The 19,866-nt window shown below is 45.5% G+C and overlaps 5 protein-coding genes across 5 annotated transcripts; 1 reads left to right on the plus strand and 4 right to left on the minus strand.

Moving 5' to 3' along the window:
- Nucleotides 1-78: 78 nt before the first annotated feature.
- EJ05DRAFT_526531 (uncharacterized protein) lies at nt 79-1,090 on the minus strand (the record flags this gene model as incomplete). Its single annotated transcript, XM_033748873.1, has 3 exons — nt 79-693; nt 743-932; nt 1,032-1,090. 3 exons carry the CDS (start codon nt 1,088-1,090, stop codon nt 79-81), a joined length of 864 nt encoding a protein of 287 aa, XP_033602296.1.
- Nucleotides 1,091-4,429: 3,339 nt separating this feature from the next.
- Nucleotides 4,430-5,179, plus strand: EJ05DRAFT_474901 (uncharacterized protein). The gene has a single exon (XM_033743694.1). The coding sequence runs from the start codon at nt 4,517-4,519 to the stop codon at nt 4,844-4,846; it is 330 nt and encodes a 109-aa protein (XP_033602297.1). The 5' UTR covers nt 4,430-4,516; the 3' UTR covers nt 4,847-5,179.
- A 1,845-nt stretch (nt 5,180-7,024) lies between these two features.
- On the minus strand, nt 7,025-7,604 carry EJ05DRAFT_526534 (uncharacterized protein). The gene has a single exon (XM_033748874.1). It carries the CDS (start codon nt 7,550-7,552, stop codon nt 7,040-7,042), a length of 513 nt encoding a protein of 170 aa, XP_033602298.1. The 5' UTR covers nt 7,553-7,604; the 3' UTR covers nt 7,025-7,039.
- A 2,414-nt stretch (nt 7,605-10,018) lies between these two features.
- EJ05DRAFT_474902 (uncharacterized protein) lies at nt 10,019-11,862 on the minus strand. Its single transcript, XM_033743695.1, has one exon. The coding sequence runs from the start codon at nt 11,643-11,645 to the stop codon at nt 10,218-10,220; it is 1,428 nt and encodes a 475-aa protein (XP_033602299.1). The 5' UTR covers nt 11,646-11,862; the 3' UTR covers nt 10,019-10,217.
- A 418-nt stretch (nt 11,863-12,280) lies between these two features.
- EJ05DRAFT_463264 (P-loop containing nucleoside triphosphate hydrolase protein) lies at nt 12,281-19,641 on the minus strand (the record flags this gene model as incomplete). The annotated part of the gene is made up of 7 exons (XM_033742710.1): nt 12,281-13,635; nt 13,688-14,458; nt 14,508-15,410; nt 15,476-16,221; nt 16,276-16,612; nt 16,672-18,108; nt 18,156-19,641. 7 exons carry the CDS (start codon nt 19,639-19,641, stop codon nt 12,320-12,322), a joined length of 6,996 nt encoding a protein of 2,331 aa, XP_033602300.1. The 3' UTR covers nt 12,281-12,319.
- Between the last annotated feature and the right edge of the window lie 225 nt (nt 19,642-19,866).

A 19,866-nucleotide genomic window follows, 5' to 3' on the forward strand; every position in this document is an offset into this window, starting at 1 on the left:
ATGAATGCTCACATAACAATATCAGTCAAAGCCTGAGAATCAAGTAGAAAATGCGTGATTCATTATTCATTATAATAACTAGCATGACCTCTCCACACGATCTCGAGTAGCTTCTACCCCGACGGAGCTGTGGTTAGTCTGTCTACTAATAGAGGTTTTGCTGAGATAATCCATTTCAAGCACTGTATCATGCGTGTTTGAGTGATTCGCGTGCTTGTTTACAATCTGCTGCGACCAAACACCATAACTTTTACTGATTTGTGAAGGAGCAGATCTACTTAGTCGACTCTCGCCTCTCCGCCTCGCATCATCCACCCGTATGAAGCCCGACTCTAGACTTGTGACAAAAGGCCGTAGATATACGACACAGGTCGAGACGATGCAGGTGAATTGTGCGAATTGCTGGCAGACTATCACTGGCCAGAAGGTGTAAAGACGATCACCTTGATAGTCAACCCGTCCAAGGCAGACTATCTCCGCGATGAGAGATCCTATAACACTACCTAGGGTTAGAATGCTCGTTGAGCGATTTGCGTTTGTGAGGTCTGACCTGGTTCTGCAGAAGAAGGTTGAAGCTAGCGAGATTCGCTTCTTCGTAGGCATGTTTAGTTGAGCTATGATGGGGCATGGGAGGATCATTAATGCTACTTCCGTGAAAATATTAGCTGTTTCTATGTAGACTCGTGCTGCATACTGGCTACATATCAGTGTCTGTAGAGCCTTCTATAAGGTTTGGACCTACGCTGTTGATACATTTCCCATCAATGTAATCCCAACTTCGAGGTGGATCACACTCAAATGCAAGAACCAGCCCTGATGTCAGAGCCCATATGGCGACAAATACTGCAGTGGCAACAGCATAATGACGAGCATGGGCCTTGGGGGTCAACGAATAGATCATGGCCGCCATAGATAGTTTCGCAAAACAGAGGCTGACAATATACAGCAAGCCTGCTACATACTGGGTCTGGTCAAATTAGCTGATGGGCAACGCAGTTTGCGATGTCTTATCCATCGACATGTACGCATACCTGAAGCTGTGTAGACATGGCTGCAGGGTCCACTGCTGCATGAGGCTGACCAAAGCCATTGTGTGTCGATTCGAAGACCAATGCTGTTTGTGCTATAGCGAACACCTTCCTGATGTCAGATGGATTCTTTTACACTGACAGGTCATGAACTCACAGAGCTGATAATAATGAAGTAATCATCGGTATCGAAATGACGAAATTTGTAGAGTCTTGAGACTATCCGAATCGCTAAAGTGACGAATGTCCAAGAAAGAAGCATCCAGCTCAGAATACCAACAAGTGGTCCATAGTTCGGCTCAATATCTGCCATCTGGCTGGAGTGAGGTTTACCTCAACAAGGAAATCTTCATGTATATATCGAGCGCGAGGCTACGGTGCGATTGCAGTATTATCATATCTCTTAGACGGGCAAACGCTCGGAGCCACTTCTCGGGCCATGCCGCATCGGTAACATATTGCTGGAACTTGCGGTGTGAATGCCTATCGGCCCGACAGTTTTACTTTTCTATTGGCTTATCTGGCTACATGCCACGAAAGTCGCAATGTGACGCACGCAATGTCGCGATATCTGATCGAACAAGATGAAAGTCAGACAGTATGTTTGATCAGACCACGCCCTAGAACCTACTCTAATCTGAATCTCTAGTCTATAGTCCTGTCAGCATCTCTGCAATCAAGAATTGACAGGTGAGCCTGGTCTACGTACTTATAGATGGATCATAATAACGCCGAATGCTCCGTGCCAATCACATCTCATATGCATGACACAGACAACAAGGCGTCCAAAACACCTGACAACGGCCTACCCGTGCAGACGGTATCCAGAGTATTACGCCACAACCGATAGGTTGCCTAAGTGTTGGTTTTAGTCGATGCTTATGACAACTCACCGTCCTGCCTACTCTGGTACTGACTAGACCTAAATCAATGCTAGAGTGTGGTATGATCAAGTGTCTTGCCAATGACTAATACAGAGCACCTCACTCCTTTCCACAATGGGTAAAGGATCTAAAAGGCCTAAGCTTACACCTTTATAGGAACTATTGACTTTGAGTTGCTTGTTCTCATAGCCCAACACCAGAGGAACTAATCGGATACGCTTAGTGACCGCCCGCCACCCGTGATGCGAAACATTCTAGAAACAGCAGGTCACCCCACATGAGAACACAGACGTTGTCACCCCTTCTAGAAACTTAGTACTAGTTCTTGGGGACCGAGCCAAACTTGAACCTACTATCTTGGCTTTTCGGCCAATGCTAGTCTACATCACGAAATACATACGAGACCTTCGTATCGGGATTTATCCTATGCCGAATGTAGCATGTCAGCGTGGTCTAATAGATAGAATGGAAACAACTAATGATACCCCTGTAGCCTTAGAGTATATTACCCTCTAGAGTACCAGAGAACGAACTGATTAGTAGCGAATGAAAAGCCGTGAAATGTTGTGAAATCAAATAATTATGGACGAAAAGCTGTCAGTCCGAGTCGTGGTGACATTCATCATGCTGAATGGACGAGAACAACGAAAGTCACGACCGACATCAGAAGGAGAACGACTTGATCATCTCGTGTAACAGTCTCCTTAACTTAATCCTATCTCCTGACTGCTTCCACGACAGCCCAATACATAAAATAAAGCCTGAACGATCTTCAGACTCAAGGACTACTGAAGGCTAAAAGAGCGTCTTTTCAAGAGGTATGAGCTGTTGTTAGTAGACAGGGATACCCATTGAGAACTTCTATGACTTCGCCATCATAAATTGGCAATGACGTCGATGCGATTTATCGACGAGATGTGTAAGTGGACAGTGTCAGAGATGAAAGGGTGAGTCACTATATAGCGGATTCGAGTACCCTAAGAGTTATTCTCTAGGGGATGTGGAGGGAGATCCGAGGTAGACCTTCAGCCTCCATGCGCCAATTTTTGCTCTATCCATCATCCTTATCCTTCCACGTGGACTCTAGCATGGGTCCACAGAAGAGGTTCTCCAGAAACCTTCCAGGAATTTCTATAAATACTCCTTATATGGCGCTACATGGGTGTTTGAGATGCTATATTGACATCAAAGTGGACTAATGTCGTAACACTGCAGAGGAGTAGTCTGATGTCATCAAAATCGTTGGAAGAAGGGAATACCGTTGCAGCTACATGCGTAAATTCATGCCGCCTGTGGATCCATGGTTAGGCTAGCACTTGGAAGGCTGCTTGCTCATCAAGTCATATATCATGGCCAGAAATTCATGAGCCTTGGCTCTTTTGACATCAAGGGTGCCGATGTATCTGAAGGTCTGCTGATCGCTGTGTTGACCTTCTCGCGAAAGTTGAGACCATTACTGATCTGAACATCTTACTCAAGTCCAAAAGGGCCAGGAAAAGAGCCCTCCAAGAGTTGCATGATCATGTCTGAAGTCGTACTATCGTAAATACCATCGCCCTTGCCGTCGTCGCCAAAGCAGACCCAACAGCAAGCCCTAAGAGGTATCTTCTGTGCGTTCATGTTCAGATCTATCGTTCATGCCCTGCGAGAGACAAGGTCAGTCATCTCTATGTCTTTCTACTGTACAATCACCTGGTCCACCAGAGACGGTCTACAGCTTAATATATCAAAATGGAGCTGCCCTGACGTGATGAAATAGCGGAGTGCTTGGGCGCATCATTAGGGCGAGCAACCTTGCCAAACATACGTACTTTTCGTTTACCCAGATTGAGATTCTATGCTTCGTCAGTCACCATGAGCGAATAAAGCTTTCGAGATTGCCCGATTAAAATAGCCCACTTAGAGAGCTATATTGTTCCCAGCATGCGAGCTTAAAGCTAAATTTAGAACGCGAGAAGTGGGCGCTCATCTAACGAAAAGTGGGTATAAGTGGCCCAACAACCAACACATGGAAGTAATCCCGCTGATTAGATTAAGCTTGCAAGGTCTTGGCAGTCTCCGACGGACGTTGAGCTTTGGTTCTTTAAGCTCGTTACGGGACTTTGTAGACCTCTAGGTATAACTTGTATGATACTGGCCAGGGCGGAGACATTGATTTTTTAGAAGTACAACTTGTCCTGGTGGATGTGTACAATCTTGCATGCGTATGAGTTATCACCGTCATGTGAGCTACATACCTCTAAAGACAGATAGGTTGTTGCTAGCATTGGTGGAATGATAAGGATTCCGTCCGTAGAAGGGACCAATGCACGATATTGGTCTAAGATACAGCGAAAGATCTAAAGCTGATCAAGGACAACCAACTTCATCGGTAATATCATCTATGCCTCATTTAATTGAGCTCGGACGTGTACATGCAAGTGAGCGGGGTAGAAGGATGGAATCTGAAACGTGGTGAGACGCTACCCGTGCCGCCCCGTGACTTCGCCAATGTCAGTTTTTCGAGGCAATCGCAGAAAAGTGGACAATGTATCGGTTTTTCCAACTTACATTGATTTGAAACCCAATACGGCGGGCAATCCCTCGCAAGAGCCTTCCAGGACAATGTCTCCTATATCACAGACCACCTCCTCGGATCTCCCCTCCAATCCAACAGACGATGAACCTCCAGCCTCATGCAAGCATCTTGGCGTCCCACGAAGCGCTTCATACGAGACCGTACTCCGCGCATGTCTGGCTAAATACGGCATCGAGAAAGATCCAGATAACTATGTACTGTTCATCATATATGGTGACAAGGAGCATCAGGCTACAGCTGATGAGCGCCCATTGGTTACTTTCGAGGACTTGGAGTCGAAAGGCTATAGGCCGTCATTTATGTTGAGACAACACAATGAGAGGAAGTTATCGACAGATAAACATATGGATGGCTAGATGGCACGGGTCCCGTATCGTTTCACTCTCTACGAATACGTAGGCTTCGTGTTGTTCCTAGTTCCTACAGCTAGCTCTACAGTTGACTAGCCTTGTAGCGTCAACTATGGCCAAGTTGGAACGACTTAAAATCCCGTGCACTATACTTAGATACAGGGATAATCTCGGCGAAATGTTGATTACAGAGGACAGTTTACAAGGTACAACTATCGGCTATATGCTTAATTTGAGATTGTCTTATATCTTCCCAGTATTGCGTGGACAGTTACCCTGAGTCCGATAATTAGAGTACCCATCCTGCACCAGGCCATCGGTCAGATCAGAAATATACAGATGTCAACATTCTCAGTATATGTCTAGAACATCACCATTGTTGGTATGTCACTGGCGCCACCGCCGAGCTTTCCCAATGAAAGAGTAGCCATATGCAGCCTTGGTCATCCCAAACGACTCGCAAGCCGCCAGTAACGATCGAACCGAATGATTGAAAGTCATTGGTTTGGTACGCATAAATCACTTATTTACTCATAGAATCTGCCCCAGAATGTCCAGGATGTGGTAAGATTCTGCCATATCTGTGAATGACAGACAGAAATCGTTGTAACTTCGCTGCATTTTGCAAAAGGAACGTGCGAAGCCAAACATAGTGGTAGTCGTAGGAACTGGCTCCAGGACAGAGAACTGGGGTCATTCACGTACCGCGTACTCTAGTCGATGACAATTGTATTGGTTTTTAAGTCTGGCTGATTCTTTCATCGAATACAGATCTTCATTCCTTTGAAGACTGACTAGCAACCTCTATGTTATAATCGATAAGCTACCGCATAGTTTACTAGGAGCTCTGAATTGATTTTGAGCTACTTTAGGAGCCGACGAAATTCCCAACACCTCAATATGTTCTGAACATGTCTCAAGGACGAACAAGAGGTTGAGATGTCTGTCTTGTGAATGTCTATCTTGTAGATATTGAAGCATGGTACGGCGTTGAACAGGGTATCGAAATATAAATCAGATACCATACTATTAGCGTTAAAGAAGAGATCAATTCTACCTTCTCGTGGTCGTAGGTCTCTCGAAAGAAGTCATGTAGGCATATCGCAGTGAACTATTAAAATAACCGCTGATTTCAGGATCTCAGCAAATGGCTCACACATCATAGATTTCAAACACAAGTATTAGACCCAAGGTTTTAATTTGCCTCCAGGAGATATGCCTAGTATTAGTTTGGCCGCAGACTTTGGGGACATACATAGTGAGATCGATGCTATATTCCATGTAATACACTACTTATCCCACCATGACAGAGGGTTTAGTTCAGAGTAGAGTGAAGATCATTTCAATGCTTGATTTATAATGATGGCTCGATAAAGTGAGATGGACGATTCTTTCCATCAATTCGACTTTGTCTAATCGGCTCTACCTGTTCATCACCCTATGAGGCTGGTAGTGGTGCAAGGCTAGGGAAAGGCAAGTATGTTAGTATGTCTGAGGAACGCACACAGTCGTATATGACAAGATACTAGGTCATGAGCGTAGCCAGGCCTCTAATCTCATGCTTAACATCATAAGCCCATGATGTTGAGATAGACGGCACCATTTGTACTACGCACAGTATGTAGTGTTCTCATACCATTCCCTGGCGTGGATATATGGTCATATTCTGATTCTATACTAGGTAGAATTAGTTTACTACTGATTCACGCCTATAAGTTTAGATCCTAGAAACATGAATTCAGCAAAGGATCTAGAGGTTCAAGAACGCTTGGCTGTTAGAAGTGCATCGTATTAGATATAATAGAGCTGCAAAAGTCATCGCAAGCTACCTGGATCACGTCGGTCTTGAGCATAGGCATTGAAAAGTGCACGCATTTCATGGAGGAACTTAAGCTTCTTTTTCTTCCCCTATTATGAAGCTGTGATGTTTGTCTAAGGGCTCAGTTTAAAAGTCTCTCGGCGTAGATATCTCCAGCATTGATCATTGGAACGGGCCGAGATATGCACGTATGTTAAGATGTTCTTCATCGTGGAATTTTGATACGAGGTGGGGTTCTGGGATCTATTTCGTTCACGGTCTAAGCACTAGTAACAAAGATGCAGTCCATAACACTAATTGGAGTTCTATCTCTTTGCTAAATTGAAGAGCAAAGATCAAAATATGAAATTCAATCTAGTATACTAACGGAATTCCCTACATCAGAGTAGTTCGGGATCAACACGAATGAAATCCCAGCCACTTGGCTCTCCAGTAGTCTGACCTACACTACGTTCGTCATCCCGCACAGCGATAGGGTTATAAGCAGACATGTACTCCGACATGATTTTGAATCCCCCAGCTTCCAGTGGAAGGACATTGATCCATTCAAACACGCCATGCTGTCTAGCTGTCGCTATCATAGTTCCATCTATTCCATCGTGTCCGATATAGGTATGAGATGCGGTGTTACGAAATCCAAGACGACCTCGATCTTCTACACACTCCCAGAGACAATGTCCTTGTAGACTGTAGCAACTCTCTAGACCGAGGCGACCACCAGTTAGGGTAAGACATTTGCCCGTGTCGCGATGCATGATGTAGAATTTACCCCCACTGTAAGGACCAGCGCTTGCATAGCCTTGGTCTGCTTCAAGGGTGGCGGGAGATCCAGGTTCTGGTGATACTCTATCTTCTTGATCGAAGATGCTGTCCTCTGGGGTGTGGAAGGCCATCTTAATTGTTATATTAGAGTACGCCTCGTTGATATGCAATCGTAGGTGAGACTAAATTTGTTAGAGCTGTGAGGTTGGTAAATTGTTCGACCTACCACTAAAAGAGTATTGAACTTGGTAGAAGAAGCAAGGTATTAGGTAAGAGAAGGAATAAGGTAGATAGAGGAAAGAGGAAGGTAAGGCAATTATCGATTATGCTTGTATAACAGGAGTGCGCCATGAATTCACGTGATGTATGTTCTAATAGGGAGTTGAAATCACCAGTTTCCGACCTCTGTAGTGAAGCAGAGTTTGCAGTTTACATTACCTACAAACTAGCAGTGTCTACATAACAAAACCAACAACACTACTGATAGATACTTTGTAGCTCGCTTACAGCATCTTGGAAACAACAATAAACCAGTTTATTAAAGATATTACGCGTAACCCGAAGCAATCTAAACGTAAGAACATGGTCTATTTTAATCGAAATTAGATTCCTGGCTCTACACACTAAATCCTTTACTTCACTCCCTATGTATTAGAGTAATAGTGTTTCGAAAGACAATCTAGCATAGTGGTAATGAGGCCCCATGACTTGGATCCGCTGAGGGATTACAAATTACGTAGGTTCGAGTTACTAATAACAGGTTGTATGCTCTCTAACGAGTCTAAAAGCATTATTCTAGCTTCATACTAGCATGGTGAGTGAAGGCTTCCTTGTCTGGCGGAAAGCGGAAATAGCTATAGACTAATTTACAGAGTTCCAGAGGGTGTATTATAAGGTGTAGAGCTTCAATATTCTTCTTTCCTGGTGGCCATCTCTCTAATCTAAGTATGTTCTTATAATTATAGCCCTGCGGGATACGGCCTTCTAAAGTATGTAGGGATATAGCGGATCCAAGCCGTCCCACGACAGAGTGAATGGAATATTAGATGCTTAGGAAATCAAAGAATACCCGAGAACACTAGTAGTGTGGCACAGAACACCAATCAAGATCTAGAGTGAAGTATTTGGCATGGCGTTTAGCAATGGTAGAACTTACTATAGCCGAGCTCGTTAGCGCACATTTACCTAGCTTTGAAAGCATGAAAGTAGAGAAACGGCGCTAGGCGGTAGGAGTAACTCTTTTCGATCGAGGGCTAGTATGTTTTATATTATAAATAGGTAATAATATAGATCGAGTCTTCTCTTACTATATAAGGCGCATAGCTATTAACTAGCGCTATAGATACTAATTAAAACGGATTTAGTATCCATAAGAGTAGTATAGAGATATTTCTCGCCGTTTGAAGATTAGATTAAATTGTATAGCTATAGCTATATAGTATTCAAGAATAGTATAAATAGATTAGAAGGAATTATAAGTAGTTAAAGAACTTATTATAATACTTATAAGAACTTTTTAAGAAGTTCTAGCTACTGTATAGTAAGTGTATTAAAATGGGAAAATCTTTCCTCCCTAAGGATTAATATTAAAGGACTCTAGAATATTTCGTATGATAGAACTACTAAGTAGAAATTAATAGTAACTAGGAACATTTCTATTCTCTATACTATGGGATCTCTATATTGCCATGCCCTGGTTGTAATAATACCTTATCTATCTAAGTAATGTTTTAAAAGTAGTAATGGTAAGGATCTCTATACCTATGGTAGATAATAGGTAGAATGGAACCTAGTGTTCTATAATAAACAGACTAAGTGTAGTTCTAGTAGGGCTAACTTCTTTCTGCATGAAGAGATATAGACTGGCAGTTAGCTATATATACTAGAGAACGCACTATGATCTACTAAACGCATCATATACTAATAAGCTGAGTACAACGGTCTATATCTGTGAGTCCCATAACGGTCACATACACAGGAAGACTAAGCTATGTAACGGTAAATTCTCAGCACGATTCTCGGATCGATGTAAGCAAGATTTAGGCTGGGAAGCTAGGAAGTGTACCTTTAGTTCCAGTTCGCGCGATGAACTCATTTCCAGTCGGTTTATAGGGTATTTTGAGAGTCTTAATAATCGAATCTAAACGAGAGGAAGTTTTCATACAAGAACGCAGCTCGCTGTATGAATTTAGCTTTATCAATTTGGTCAACCATTTAGGCCTAGCGGCATCATGGTTGAGCATGAAGATATGCCACACTGCATATTTGGCGGATCCATCCGTCGTTTTCCTAGAACCTGACGAGCTTGGCATTTTCCATCTCACGCGTGTGTTCTCACCCCAAATCTTCGATGGTTATTTTACCTCTCTACCTCTATATAGAGGTTTATATATTATAATATCTATATAGACTTATAGAGTAGAGTAAGACGATAATTCCTATATAACTTTTAAGCTCTAAACTCTTTAATTTAGTCTATAATAAGAGGGTTTAATTTCTTAGAGAAGAGGAAGAGGGTAGTTTTCCTAGAACCTGACGCGGTTTTCGCACGGGCCCTCTTCTAAGAACTTCTAAGAATATTTAAAGATTCTTCTCTATCTCTTTAAAGAGGCCTTATAAAGATAAAATAAGCTTATAGCTAGATAGAGATCTACCTAATTATCTATTATATCTACTTTTAATACTCTTATAGACTTATAGATAAGCGTAAAAGTAGAAAAGGCTTATTATAGGAAGATTAGGGGGAGAACACGCGTGTACCAGTCCTAGCTCGTCAGGTTCTAGGAAAACGACGGATTACCCACTCATGCCTTCGCTAACCTCGCCCGCCTCATTTTCGCCGTTACCTGGCCCGGCCCCATCATCAGAGAAGCCCCGACCATGATTTTCTTCTGCTAGGGATACAAGCTCGATCGGTAGTTCACGAGCGCTTGCTGTAAGCTCGCTGTTCTCAGCATCCCCAGCCTTTTTCCGTGCCTGCTTGCCTCCTCCCGTAAGATCTTCCAATGCGTCGCCGAGATCGGCATGCAAGATGTCATCTAGAGCGTTCTCTGCATTGTCCAGCAGACCGCCCTTCTTCGGAGCTCCACCAAGCTTTGGTAGTCCTGAGGATGATCCACCCAGTCCTCCAGCACCACTGGGAAGAAAGCCTGGTGCGATGTACTTCTTCGACTTGCCCGCAGACGCGACTAATGTTGCCAAGAGAGCAGAGCTTAAATCCAGGACATTGCTTGTTTTGAAAGAGTCAGGATTGTCAAGAAGTTGGAGGCCCATGCCGAAAGCTACGGACAAGATTGCGCCGGCTCCAGGAACAAAACCAAGTCCAAGGGTGACAACCTGCTTTACGATGTCTAAGATGAAAGAAGAGTACTTGTACGGTCGCCAACCGACTTCCACACCAAAAGTTGCACTCATCACCTGCGCTAAGTCGATCTGGCGGCAGAATGAATTGGATGGCATGTGATTCAGGGAGTTACTGTCACATTTCCATTTCAGACCCGCCCAGGCTTGTAAAACCATCTCATCGCCCTTGGTCTTAGATCTGTAGACTCCATAGCTTGGATTGCGCAGCTTTCGAGGAATGACTAGATACGTGATGATATCAGGGACCTTGAAGAGCCAACAAAGACCACGGTTGAGGCCGAGCCCGAGCTCTCGAGTGCATTCATGCGTACGAAGCTCGCCGACTGTGTTATAAGATTCGATCTTGGTTCGCGCTTTGAAGTCAATCACCACGTACGTACAGTAGTTGGGATAAGCTTCGTCAGTTTTCTGACATACGGGGAAATAGATTGCTCGGATTGGAATGGTTGCATCGATCCATAGCCACTGCGTTTTCGGGTCTTTGATTCTGACCGGACGAAGGATGTACTTCCTCGGGCCACCATTGTCTCGGTCACGCATCTCGTTCCAGTTCAGGCTGTTCGGATAGGTGGTGATTGCAAGCATCTTCGAGGGATCAGTGTCCTTGGTCTCACCTACCCAGAATCTGTCCCAGTTGCCAAATTGTGTATCATATTGACTGCCATATCCAGTTTTGAGATCAGATCGTGGATGGCCATAGTCATCGTTGTTGGCAACGACCCATCCATTCCACTGATACTCGATAAGAACGTGACTGTAGAAATCCTTAGGGTCTTCTGCAGAGAACGGAGCAAAATCATCGTTGTATTTCAGCGTCGATCGGAGAAAGAAGCATTCACCCTCGGGGTAGTAAGAAGCCATTCTAGTGCGAGTCTGGCTCGTGATAGTTGAGCCTGAGATGATTCGTCTAGGTACTTCGATGATAATAAAGCTGACACGCGAGCATAAGGATGTGAGGGTTGAGTGTTGGTTCTGGTGTTCTCAAAGAAGAATTTATATCATCTTTTCATTCATCAAGGTACTATATCCTGGTAACAGCATACATGAGTCGTACTCCGACACTTAGAACAGATAATATTTTGTGAGCTCGCAAAGTGTGATTATTGGTCTTGACTCCGAGACTAGTGAGCAAGACAAGAAGCTCAAAATGCTCACATCTGCATTAGCAGAAGTAAGCCAAGCGCTACTTTTCGTGGGGGTATGTTCATTAAGCACAACACAAGTGAATGGACTAGGCGCCATACTCCGAAGGGAGTGTGGCATTCTTACGCTATTGGGTAATTAACGGAAGGTCGGAACAAGTACGGGTCGAACCCTAGATCTCGTTCCGGATTATCGGGATGTGCGTGTCGTCGAGAGTGGGGCTATAGTAGCAGATCCTGAGATCGATGAAAAATTATGCCCTAAATATCGGAGATCGTGATGCACAAATGGACCAAGGTGACAGCAGAGGGTATCAGGACGACCCGAACGTATTGATGTATTGCTCAATGACCGGACCCCACACTTACTTACATGGATAGAACATGCAGTCATTACGATAAGCCAAGCGCTGCGTCGGAAACCCAATGAGTACCACCTGCACATCTGTACCCATCTGCCAGCTTGATCCATCGGAAACCTGCGACACATACCCCCATTTGCTTCAGCTTCCGTTGCGCCTGAGCTTCTTTCTGTCTCTGCTCCTCAATCTTTCTTCGTTCCTGCTCTTTCCTTCGCAGTTGCTCTTCCATTTCTTGCATCTTTTTAACACGCTGTATCCGCTCAAGTTCGAATCTACGACGTTCAGCATCGTCTTCATGCGATATAGCGGCATTCTCAGCATGCTGCCGTCGCTGATTATTTTCTGTTTCTTGCTTCTTCAGACATTCAACTTGCGCGTGCAACGTCTCGAACTCTGTAATCAGCTCGTGAAAAGACGCATTCTGTACCTCAGCAGCTTTGATCGCCCGTTGCAGCTCAGCCCACACAATATCCGAGACACCACTGTCCCGATTTGTTGAGGACTCATCTGTTTGATTCTCTGGAGTAGGAGGAGGCGGTTCTTGATGCGTCACTTCAGTCGAAGCCAGAGGAGCTGTAGAGAATATTGGAGGCCTAGGAGGCTCTAATGGCCGTTGAGGCTCAATTGGTGGCAAATCCCCTGGACTGGGACATTGACCTTCTCGTACAGCAGAAGGAAGACAAGAGCGTTCCGCAAGCATCCTTTTAACAGCATTGAGAATCATGTCTTCGGTTAGGACGAGAGAAGTTTGGCCCTGTATGTCCTTTGTGTTGATGGCGTCCCGGTAGACGTTCTTTGCTAAGGTCTCGACATCCCGCGCGTTTGCCCATCCATCCGTGTTTGTAAGATCACCAATCCGCGCCTTCAGCTGGGTCTCAAATTTCTTATCCGGTAGCTCTAGGACTCGAACATCGACGTGTTTCTTCCTCTTTAGCCTGGCAGAAAGAAGGTTGACGCAGTCCTCGACTTCCAGACCTTTGAAATGAACGGTCTCGGGAAAGCGGCTCAAGAGCCCCGGGTTAGATTGCATTAATTTCTTGATGTGTGTATCATAACCTGCTAGGATTACAATCAACTTCTGCGCAAAAGCTGGTTTTGTTAGCAAGTCAACGATTTCGTCCATGGCCTCAGTAGCGAATGATCCCTCGCCAAGGCGATATGCTTCGTCGATAAAGAGAATTTTGCCTAGGGCTTTCTCAAATAACGTCCTTGTCTTTGGCCCCGTTTCTCCGACATACCGACCAACAAGATCAGTGGCGGAGACTTCCAAAACCTCAGCTGTGGCTAAGAAACCCATATCGTAGTAGATCTTGCCCATCTTCCTAGCTGTAGAAGTTTTTCCGGTCCCTAGTAAGAATTTAGTTGTTGCTATACAATGATAATAAAGCTGATGTCATACCAGGAGGTCCACAGAAGCGAAAATTGAATGGTAAACTTTCGCGTGGGTCTTCACCTAGCGAGTTGAGGTTTGCAGTAATACGCTGATACCCTTCAAACTTTGCAATGAGATCTTCGCACCCAACTACATCTTGAAACAACATGCGCACATTGGTAGTAACAGAGCCTCCACGTTTGTAGTCTGGGTCAAAATCGGTGGGTTCCAAGATGTACTGCGTTGTTTTGTCCTTGATCTGGTTTCTCCGACGTCGTTGTTGGTGACGACCCATTGCAGTATTTAACAAAATGTCGACTGCTCCACCATTACCGAAGTTGGGACGGTTTCGTGCTAGTTTCAAAACCCCCATGGCAGTCTCTTTCCCAAGTGCACTAGTACTGAAACTCGAGGCATTGAGCTTCAACTCGAAAATCTGTTCCAATTCCGCGTCAGAAAAGTCTTCGAACACGAAGGCCTCGTCCATGGGAAAGCGGCGACTGAGCCCCGGATTTACGCTCTGGAGCATAGTCTCCATTTCCTCTTTGTATCCTAGAAGTAGCACAGAACGATCCTCTCCTGGAACGCTCTGTACTTCCGCCACTATGGTATCAATAACAGCACTTTTGTAGATATCGGAACCTCCTCCGCTGCCGCTGTTGCTGCCACCACTAGAAAGACCATAAGCCTCGTCAATGACTAGGACTTTCCCCTGAGTCGCTGCCAGAATGGCCTTAGTATTCCTTTCTGATGCTCCAAGTACATCACCAACAAAATCTGATGGATTTTTGATGACGACTAAACCCATTAGCGTTATACTATATGGCACTTGTATATTATTGCTTACCATCGCTACTTGAGAGCATGCCAATGTCAGCCAAGACTTGACCGTACAGTTTCGCGGCAGTTGTTTTTCCTGTACCTGGCGAACCTATCAAGATACGATTGAGATTGAATTTGATAAGAGGCTTTTCGGCCAACTCCCTCTCATAGTTGGATTGAATGCTCTCCATCAGTGCACTGATAGTTTCTTTGACTGATTGCAATCCGATCATTGCTTTGAGCTTCTTCCATGCTTGGCAATCTTCTAACTTTTCCCCGGGGTTAGGTCCTAGCAGGTCTTCATTTGATAAAAAATTGTCATCAGGTTGGGTTCCACCACGCCTCTCTAATTTCAGTCGTTCAGCCTGACGGCCAAGAGCCTTCGAAAGGGCGTTTTCGACGGCGCGAGCATTGCCAAAGCCTTCTTTGCCTCGTAGGTACCCGATACGTCGTGCAAATATGCGAGCGAACAGGCCGTCCAAGCCATCTTGAACCTTCATTCGTCCATTGTACCGCTTTTGTATCTGATAGACGAAGATCTGTCGAAGCTCCTCATCACTATAGTCCCCAAAGGCGAAAGAGTAGGGGAATCTGCTTGGAAGACCCTCGTTGTGAGCAAAGAACTTTTCCATTGGTTTGTTGTATCCAGCTAAGATGAAGACGATTTTACCAGTGAGATTTTCAATCTCAGCTAAGAGGAAGTCCAGCACGCTGGTACCGCCGATACCGGATCCCGAAGTCAGTTGATAAGCTTCGTCAATGAAGACAGCTCCACCACCTTCGTTGAGAACATCTTCGATAAGCTTTTGACATCCAGATACTCCGCTATTGGCAAGTCTGGCGCCTGTCGTCTCCTTGATGGTTGTACCCGGCAGAACGCCTACGCTCCCAAGAAACCGAGCGTACAGTCTTGCAAGCGTCGTCTTTCCTATGTTCATGACAACTGTCAGTATGCTCCACACGGAATGGGGTGTTAGTTCCGGGACTACATACCTGTCCCGGGATTCCCAAGTAGCGACACACCGAAACGCTCGCTCCTTAAGTCAGTTCCTTGTCTTATACAGGTGTCAATTTTGGTTTTGATAGTAAGCACCTGATTTTTGACGCTCTCTAGCCCACTCATCCCCATCAAGTCATCGAGATCTTTGCTGTCTGCATTTTCATGCTTCTTCTGGTACTCCCACTCTTCGCGTGCTTTAGAGTGAGGCTTAGTGCTATGTTTGTCTGAAGTGCTCGCAATCACCTGGTCGTCCATAGTCCCAGCGTTATTACTAGTAGATGACTGGGCCTGCGTGTCCTGGACCCTGCTAACTTGATCTTTCTCTTTCGCCATGGACTTCGTTGTCAAAGATGTAGTGGTGAGTTTCTTTGCCTCTTCAAGATCTTTCTTGCGTTGCCGTAGGTGACGCTGCTCTTCGGTTTCTTCTCTCAATTCTCTCTGCAAGCGCCGCTCATGAGCGATCTCGTCGTCAACCGTGGCCAACTCGCGGGCATAAGCGTCTTGTCTTCTTTGCCTTTCGGCAGTAAGTCTTTCGTCCCGCTGACGCTGTTTTTCACGTATTGCATCCTCGACTGCACATTTCCGGCAACGTGCTGTGTTTTTCGAGCATTGCCACGACATTTTGTGGCCTTTCGAGCATTTATCATGGATTACATGAGTACATTCAACCTTAGAGTGATCAGCCAGCTGATGGCACTTTTGGGGGCAAATGTGTATTCCGCAATTAAGTATGACGGTACTATTGTCATGTGTTATAAGATGAAAACCCATATATACGTAGAAGACGACGTACCAAGGTTCAGAGCATCCTCCATCAGGGCATTCGTTCTCAAAGTCTTCGCCAGTTTTCAAGACCGTAGCTTTGGCAGGGTGTCGCTGGCATCTCACAGGTAAGCCATCAAAAACTTGGCCAGCATCACTCAACTGCTGCATGAAAGGGCCCCAAACCGACTTGCCTTTCCTGCTGCTCACAAAGGTATCACTATTGCCTATCATTATGAGACCATCCCGTGCGCGAGAAAGAAGCACGTTAAGCCGCTCAGGTGCAGACATGAATCCGATATCGCCTTCCGGGTTGCTACGTGTAAGACACACTATGATGAGATCGCTCTCCTCGCCTTGGAAGTTGTCTGGCACGGCTTAGAAAATCCCCGACTGAATCAAGCCATATATCACAATCTTGACTCACCAATTGTAGACACACGCAATTTTGTCTTCTTCGCAGATGCGCTCGCCTTGGGCACTAACCCAGCTCTGACAAGATCAAATGAATCCAGATCGTTCAGTACCGGATCATGTTCTGTCAGGAGCAATTTCAACAGAAGACCTAGTTGACCCAAATACGGCGTGAGAACGACTTGTTGATCGGTGCCATAGCCTTGCTGCGCCAAATATCGGACGACTTTAAGGACCATTTCAGCCTCATACAAATTCTGGCGGCTGACTTTTGACCCCTCATCGCGTCGATCCCTAATCTTATCTTGTTGGAGTTCAGGCACAGAATGCTTGAGAAACACAACGTTTGACTGAAGTCCACGGATGGATGGCCGGTTCATCGTGCTAGTTGCGTCTTCGAGGTTCGGATATGTAAGTCGTCTAACTAAAGTAGAAATCTCAGGGCGCATGCGATGCTGTTTAGCCAAAGTGGAATGCGGGAAGCCATTCAAGACTAGGCGTTCGAAGAGAGATCTATTGAGGTCGTATCCGTCACCTTTCTCGATAGTCAGGGCATAGTTGTTCACCTTTGGACGAAGTTGCTTGTGGTCGCCAATCAGTACTAGATGCTTCGTCTTTGCAGAAAGTGCTGTAAGGATATGCGCTTCAAGTATCTCTCCGGCTTCTTCAACCAACACAATTCCAGGTTTTGCACTGAGCAGCTCCTTTGAGTATTTTGCCGCAGCAGTTGTAGTACAGCCAATAATTCGCTTTGATGCAATGATCTCGGCATGTTTCTGTCCTTTTGATTCAGTGAACTGTTCATAAGCTTCACTGTAATCATGTAGCACATCTTGCAGGAGAGTGGCCCCTTCCTTATAGAATTCAAGTGTCCATCTATCGTAGCATTCCCTTCGAGCAGCAACATCCATGCGCCAGACGTTTTCGAATTCTGTATTCGAGGCATCATTGAAGATCCCTCGATCTTGACCTGCCAACCATTGGTCCAGAAGGTAGAATTGGTCAACTTCTTTCCCTTTTCGCCCTATTCTTCTCATTCCGTCATCGCTACTCGGAACACTCAGGGCATTGTAGAAGTGATAGTCATCTGAACACTCGAGATAATTCATGATTTCCTCTTTAGGTGCTCTCAAGTTCCTGAAATCTGCGGACTGCTTTTCAAGCCTGTCGTCGAGATTGTCTACTCTTTCCCGACGGGAGTTGAATGTATGCCACTGGTCATGGGTTCGACGATAAGACGAGGATTGCTCATAGAGGGATAATTGCTTAGTTGCCTCCGTCGACTTCGATCCAAGGCGAAGCATTACACTTTCAGGAACGCCAATCTTCATAATGTCGGCGAGAAATTGATCCAGTGCATGATTCGTATACGTCAGAACTAGTATTTTCTCATCGGTATGGTGAAACAGGACCATAATCAGTAGTGCGCCAATGAACGATTTACCAGTGCCTGTAGAGCACAGTTAGAGTGGCCTAAAATAAATGCTTAAGCCTTACCTGGAGGTCCTTGAATCAGGCTCACCTGGTTCTTCAAACCGGAGATAAGGGATTGTATCTGCGAAGGATCTAGATACACGTCGATACAGAGACGGAGGAGCGTACGCAGATTTTGACCAGAACACGATTCAATATCTTCAATGAGGTCAAGGGGAGCAAAGGGTGATTGAGCTACGCTACGGATGTCATCGCTTTGGAGGAGCTGACCGGATAATGGCAATGATGTGATCTGTTGTAGCCTCCTGAGAATTGGGTCGTACGCGAAGTACGGTGTGTCGACTTGAACGAACTGGAGGTTGTCTTGATGAGTCATCTTTAGAGTGAGTAGTGTTTTAAGCATTGCGGACCCCCCGAATACTTGCAGTAATAGTACTGGGGGGCTCTTTGCTAGGAAGTCCGTATTTCGTTCTACAATGGCAAATGCAACAATCTCATTTGACGCGAGAATGCAACCGAAAGAGTCGTGTTTCAGTATGTTTTTATTCTCTTCAAAGAAGCGCTTACGAGCCTCCAGATCGTAGGGCAGCTTAGGAAATCCTTTGTAGCACCGCAGCGCAATCGAAGCAGGCCTTCTTCTGGTGTCGCTGCCGCATTGTATCCCGTGAAACACCAATCCTCCCAGACTCACAGAGGCTCGCCGCCCTTGTTTACGTCCCATCGCAACTTTTAGCTCCTCGCGTAATTCTGCCAGCATATCCTCTCTCAGGAGACGAAACTGGTTGTCAACATGGACGGCCGCCCGCTTATCAGGTTCTACAGCGAGAACTGAATCAGCTTGCAAGTAGTACGCCGGGTCCCTTGAGAGAAACTCATCAGCGGTTGGGAAGATAGCAATCTTGCGATAGTCCTCAAAGTCGTTGTCGTGACGGCCGCCAGGCTTGATGATAGCCCCGGAGTAAACTCCTGATCGTTTGCTGTTGAGCACATCTTGAATTTTGTACGCGACACTGCGAATGTCAGAATTTGATGAGGCTAATAGCCCGCCCCCAGCTGTGAGAGATTCTTGGGATATTTCAATGATATCTGATGGAATGGAAACAGTCGAGAATGAGATTAAGAGCAAATGAAGAAGGGTCGCAAACGCCTTTGTGCCGTTTTCTGAAAGGCCTCGGTTGCGGAAAGCTCCTACTAGCGCCACCCAAAACGTCGGCGGGTCAACCACGACCATCAGCAGATCTCGCAACAGCTGTCCACCACAAAGTTGTTTGATTTCGTCGGATGCGAGAGACAAGAGGAGCTGAGAGCCTGTCTCATTCATGAATTGCGGCGTGATGTTCACACGAAGGGTCATCTTCAGCGCCTGCAGACCGTTCTGCGATGCCGCAAGCCTTTCGAACGAGCTGATCCTATCTTCTGCTCCAAGGAGCGACCGAACGAACAGTTCTGCTTCATTGGAACTTTTAATCGCTCTGGACCCGCCAACAAAGCTCAAGAATACTTTGCGTAGCCTAGCCACGTCAATAGCTGAAGCAGTTTCGTTCGACATTGTTTCAAAGAATGAGTTGTGATTGAGTGCTAAACGACACTGTGAAGCCAACTCTGGTTGCAATATAATCCAATGAGTAGGATAAGATACCTATACCAACCCCAGCCGTGTTGCAATCTCTCACTACATCAGCATAGAAAAACAACTAAGGTGATACAGGTCCATAGTGTATACGCATCCCATGGACCATGGGACACAGCCTGACAACCCCAGCCTGTGCCAGCG

The sequence above is a fragment of the Pseudovirgaria hyperparasitica genome (assembly GCF_010093815.1).
Source record: "Pseudovirgaria hyperparasitica strain CBS 121739 unplaced genomic scaffold EJ05scaffold_5, whole genome shotgun sequence".
NCBI classification, from domain to species: domain Eukaryota; kingdom Fungi; phylum Ascomycota; class Dothideomycetes; order Acrospermales; family Acrospermaceae; genus Pseudovirgaria; species Pseudovirgaria hyperparasitica.